Raw genomic sequence first — 6,000 nt, 5'->3', positions numbered from 1 at the left:
CGCAGGGACCTGCAGCAGCAGCAGCAGCAGCGAGAGAGAGAGAAGGGGAAGGGGGGCAGGAGAGAGAGGGAAGGAAGGTCACCGCAGGTCAGCACCTACCCGACAGCTTCAGCCTCTGCTCTCGGCAACACGCTCGCTCCCTGACACCTTGGAAAAAGAAAAAAAAAGACGCTGCTACCTGCAACCCGTCACCAAGTAAACTAAGCTTAAAAAAATATATATCCGTTTAAAGGTAGTAGGAGCCACAGCGGCCGAAGCTGATCCCCGGGTAGCATGAACACCATGAATCAGATAGACACAAACATGCAGTACACCTACAACTATGAAGAAGATGAGTACATGACCCAGGAAGAAGAATGGGACAGGGACCTGCTCCTGGACCCGGCATGGGAGAAACAGCAAAGGAAGGTCTGGAAATAGAGTAATGTCTGTCCGTCTATGTGCTTCTGTGTGGAATGATGTCCTCTCTTACTGCCACGCTGCATCTGGAATTGCCAGGGCTGTGCAGTAAGGGGCTCTGATTTTGTAAGAGGATCTACTTTACATCGTATAAAGCACATATATCATATATATATTAGCCGTGCCATGTCTTGAGGATAAAGCATTCACTTTTTGGATTCTTAAGTGAAACCTATGTAAGATGAAAATAACTCACGAGAGTCAGGAGTTTTTTTTATATTGCACTGGAAATACTCTGTCAATACCTCTAGATTTACGTATTAGTATTTCAGTAATTTTTGACTTTGCTTTCTGACAGGAAGACCCAGGAAGTTGACTCTGAATTGATGCGTGTGCCGGATTGCTTTTCGAAAACAGTAAAATGCAATTATAAACAGGGAGATGAGAAGGTTCAAAATCAGCGTGCAGAAAAAAGTTTGCAATATCTCTGAGAGCAGACTGAGAAATCTCTTTTGAAATTGTGATCTTGTGAGTCAGCTCTTATTAAAATTTACTTTTAATTCTCACTGAATCATCTGACAAGGAAAATATTGCCTAGAAATATATCCAGGCTAGTTTTGGAAAACTGTATTTCATTATTAGGTTCACACATGCCAATTCACTGTCTGGGAAAAATGGGGTTTGTAAACTCCTTGGAGTATACCATTGTAGACAAATGCTTCTTGCCTTTTAGGCGTAAGAAAACTGTTATGCCAGCAAGTACTGCCCGTGGTCTTTTTCTGAACACAGGCAGAGATTATAATCCCATCAGCAGTCCTGTCAATGGTTTGGTACTTTAGTAATATTTGCAATATCTAATTTCAGAACACTGAGTTTTAAGCAGCATATGGGAAAGAGAAAGATGAAATATTGTAAAGGATTTGTTACTTCCTAATGTAAAAGCTGATGTTAAAGTCACAGCTAACAGATCTGGGATTAAAAGGTTATCTGCTGGTTACGGGAATGAAAAAAATAAAAGGCAAGGGAGAGAGAGAAATGGCGCTCTGGACAATAAGGTTGAATATACTTTGTGCTATAGGTGAGCAGCTCGCTTCAAAAATTTAAGTAGAAGTTGCCAATTTATATCTGATGACAGACTGGCTCACTCTTACAGTTGCAGCTTCTATAAAAGCTGTACTATAAAAGTATAGCTATAAAAGTAAGAGCTGTTAGAATCATTGGGGCCAATGGGTTTGCTTTTCTGTTAGAATTGTAGAGCCAATAGTTTCCTCTCAGTTTTTATTTGTAGCTTTCCTCCTTCTGTGAGTTTTAGCTGGCTTTATTCATTTTCCTACATTCACACCTGTTCAGATCCTGCTGTATGAGTATAGTGGGGGAAGTCCTGGACTAAGTTGAAGTTCACTTTTCTTGATCTACCAGCTGCTGCAACTCCAAACCAATTCTTAGCTGTACTTATCAACACTGACATTTGTTTTAATTTGATGCTCTTTAGATGGTGAAGTATTCTTCTATGTTTTATAATGAGAATGGAAATTGTTGTAGTGCTTAAGTTCTTCAGTGATTTGAAACTGCTCAGCTGTAACAGGTTGTGGTTCCATCTGATTAGGATTCAATTGTCCAGCATTTCAGAGAATGCTGCTTTCAAAATAGAGAAATAATGGACAGGTTCCTAGATAGTCAGCAGGACTCTAAGGCAGTTTTCCTACAATGCAGATAAATGATAAAAAATAAAGAGAAGCTGGATTCTGTAGGCTTTCTTATGTTTACAGTTAAGTCTCTTGACTTTTACAGAAGAGCAGGGAGTAGTTAGTATAAGACCCCACAGCAAATTGCTTGTTTCCATTCCTCCAAACAGACAGCGCTTCAGCAGAAAGTCAGGTTTCCACAGTGATAAATTAAAACAGACTCTGCTTTACTTCCATAAAGTAGAGAGATTGTGGCTTTGCTACTTTATGTTGCCAGTTCCCTGGGCTTAGTTTTAATATTAAAGTGATACCACATTTAAATAAAATTTAGGAGAGGGGATCTTCTTTCCTTGTCTTGGAAAGGAGTCTGAATTTATTATTACATGAAAAATAAGTACCCTTATGATAAAGGGCCTGATAAACTTTATAAAATTTCAAGGCTTCTATCTTTCTCTAATTGGTGCTAAGACAGTTGCAGAAAGTGCTTTCATTATTTCCTTATTTATTAGGAGAAGATTGCAGATACATGGGCACAGATCTTTGTTCTAACTGGTAATATAATATTAAAAGTAATCTCAGTGCAGCCTTGGCAGTTGGCAGCATGTATTTTCTATTAGACAGTCTTGGAACAAACCAAAAATAAATGCCATTGTTTCTATTGTGGGCTGCCCTCTCCAGACTTGCCATTTCAGTGATATGCCTGGTATGAGATCTGTCAACAGATGCTGGTAACACATGATGACGTCCATAGGATTACAATGGATGTGATGCCTAATTATAACCATGGTTCATAGAGTATTATGGTCTGCTGTAATCCAGGCTCCTTTGTGGTTGCAGGTGTCAGAATAAATATGAAGTACACTATAGGAAAAGAAGCTGAGTTGTAGCTTAGCTCTGTCTCTCTGAATGTGAACAACAATTTAAATGCTTTAGTTTGTGTAACATCTAGCCTCTGTCAAATCAGGAAATCAAGAAAATATGACAATTTGACTATTTGCTGCTTTAAACAGTATTGCTAAGAACTTAAACAGGATCATATGGTTGGAAATTTCAGGCAGCAACTTTAAAGAAAGACTAACAAAAGAAATTTTGGATGGGCGTCCTGTCTTCAGTAGGAACTAATCAGAGAACTACAGCCACAGGTGCTGTGGCTACTCAAATCCCAGTGATGGGTGAGCGAGTGGCTGTGTGGTGCTTAGTTTTCAGCTGGGCTTAAAAGGACAACAGTCCCTTTTGAATGTATAGATGGGAACAATGAGATTGGAAACTCCTGAAATCTGTTCCTTGACCCAGTACACTTCTAATGGCCATGTGTGCTTAAACAGCATTTGAAAAATCTATGAAAGTCACCCCTTGTTTCTTCAGTACTACATGGAAATAAGAAAGTATTGGAAATCAAAAAGTCTGGCCAGAGGGGGTGGGATTCTCTTCTTTGCCCTGCTCTGTAACTTTAGGCAAGGTCAGCTCACCTCAGACCTCGGGTTTTCCCCCTGGTACAAAGAGGACAGCAGTGATATTTGTAACAACTGATAGAGAAGTGGTTGGTTCTATTGTATTGTCAGACTAGGTGGTGATTAGCTGTCTTTCGGTCCCTACCCTGCAGACTGGAGTGAAAGTAAAAATCATACTAGCTCATAGTGGAAGACTTAAAACCTGATTTTGCTTCTCTCCATGATAAATTTATTTCTTGAATTTCCAAAAAAAGTTCAACAAACTTCACAAACCTTGTAGTTTTCACTAGCTTGTATCTCAATATAACTGAAAGGAACATAGGAAAATGCAGTGTCCCTTAGTTTAGGAACCAAGCACAACAATGCAACTCAAAATGCAAACATGTTGTATTGTTTGCAATGTGTTTGAACTACCAACATTACTTAGTGAGCTGTGTGTTAAACGGCGCTCTTTCTTATTTGTAACTTTTGCTGTAAATACTTTATTATAGGAATGTGCTTTTTTTAAACTTTGACATGAAATGTGGTTTGTTAGTTTTTCAAGGAAGTCTTAAGCCTTCAGGCTAAAGGTCTGAAGGTTGTGAAACAGGTGTGATCCCTTCTTCAGGACAGTTGTATCATATTGTAAAGCACTAAACTGGCTCCACATATTTCATATGTGTCTTCTCCAGTCACTCAGACATGTCTGACACTGTCGCACTAACACATGTAAGGCAAGAACTAGAAACGTACTCCTTGCCTTACTGGTATTATTATAGATGAATGATCATTCTAGCTTGCTGTATGGTTCTGATACCACCATGTTGTTAATGCAGAAAGGTTTTAATGTAGGTGTCAATGCAATTTCTGACCATGTTGATGTGTTTTTTTTACACTGGTATAGAATAAACAGGAAGACTCAGAATGTTTATTTACCTTGATATTGCACTCTTTGTGAATGCAAATCTTGATGACACTGAATGCTGTGCATGAGTGAGGACTTTAGAAAACGTTCTTTAGGAAAGAAGCTGTGTCTTTCTAGTCTTCAGCAGTACATATCAGATTACATTTTCAGTGTGATCTATAAGGAGTTATCTGCATTACCTCCTTTGGCTGGTAATACAACTTCTGTTGTCCTTGCAAATAAAAAAAATGCATTTGGAAGCCACATGTATGGCAAGTTATTTGAAAGAAGCTACCAGGACTATGAATTATGGACAACATCCTTCTTTTTCTAGTGTTGCTGCAACTTCATTAAGTTCAGCAGATTTGAGAGGTTCATTGCAGCCTGAAAGAGAAACTGACCTTGTGTTCAGTCTGACTTCAATGTCTATAAATAGAGTTACAGTCAGTGTCCCAGATTCACTCTGAAGTTTGTGTGGTCTTCTATGGATGGAATCTAATTTGATTTCTTATCAGAAACCTCTTCTGGAAGAAGTCTACTGGTGAGTGAGAAGACAGATGAAGTAGTGGAAGGAAACGGCTTCATTCTTCAACCAGGAATAGAAAGAGAGAAATAACCAAGCCTGAATGAATGAAAAAGAAATGAAAGGCAGAAAAACATTGCCAGGAGAGGCTGGATGCCACCAGCAAAATTCAGTACTGCAGAACCACTCCTCATGAATTTACAGGCTCCAGATTGAAATAATTGTCATGGAGAATATAGCAATATCTACAGTGTGTACAGGGCATTCCAGCCTAGGTCTTGCTCTTTTACAGACATTATCTGGAAATATTCAAAGTTGGGGATTTGGGGGGGAAGTTGTTTTTTTCCCTGTTTTGTTTTGTGGTTTTTTTGGGGGGTGTGGTTTTGGGGTTTTTTTGACAGTGCAAAATTCTTTCCATGAATAATCAGCCTTGGGGTTAAGATCCCATAGCACACAGAGAAACCATCCATCTCTTGAGAGTTTTTAATGAGGTAGCACTTTTTACCCACGTGGAATACCAGTGGGATTGTTAAGGAGGCGTAGAGATTCCCCTCTGCAAGTGAGCAACATGAACAGGATCTGGATGAGAACCAACAGTGAGGCAAAAGGTACACTCTTTTCTAAGAGAGTATCAGCCTTCTCATTACTCATTCCTAATACTTACCTGTTAACAGTTGGATATTTCTTATAAAGACAGGTGTCCTGGGTTGAGTAGCTTTAGGACTAATTTCAGGAGGGGATTTAATTTGTTAGGAGGAAAATCCTCTGGAGTTGAAAGCAGAATGATAGTCAGTGGAAAAATCATGTGCTATACAGAGTCCTACATTGCAATTCTCTGCCTCCCTTACCTTTTATGCACAGAATTAGGATGACATAGGTGTCTTGGGAATTCTGTAGGTTGAAATGCAGAACTTTCTATTAGTATTAGTAGTTAGAAAAGCAAACAATTTCACCTTTGTAGACTTTTTTTTTTTCCTAGTATTCAGCCAGTACTATGACTGTCTTCAATAGAAGACCAATGTCTTGCCAGATGATATATGCCACTATAGATGCAGATTG

The 6,000-nt window shown here is 39.0% G+C and overlaps 1 protein-coding gene across 5 annotated transcripts in view; it reads left to right on the top strand.

Annotated features, from left to right (window-relative positions):
• The first annotated feature begins 6 nt into the window (after nt 1-6).
• The window catches only part of ACTN2 (actinin, alpha 2), a 71,018-nt gene continuing 65,024 nt past the window's right edge, over nt 7-6,000 (top strand). For 3 of the 5 annotated variants that reach the window (XM_010562618.1, XM_010562617.1, XM_010562614.1), the window contains exon 1: nt 304-408. In XM_010562618.1, coding sequence (XP_010560920.1) covers nt 304-408 — 105 coding nt within the window. Of the gene's footprint in view, nt 409-6,000 lie in introns of all 5 variants that reach the window. The other 2 variants (XM_010562613.1, XM_010562616.1) reach the window with 2 other exon arrangements.

The sequence above is a fragment of the Haliaeetus leucocephalus genome, unplaced genomic scaffold, assembly GCF_000737465.1.
Source record: "Haliaeetus leucocephalus isolate CR32 unplaced genomic scaffold, Haliaeetus_leucocephalus-4.0 Scaffold162, whole genome shotgun sequence".
NCBI lineage: Eukaryota > Metazoa > Chordata > Aves > Accipitriformes > Accipitridae > Haliaeetus > Haliaeetus leucocephalus.
This window is presented reverse-complemented; position numbering and strand designations above follow the sequence as displayed.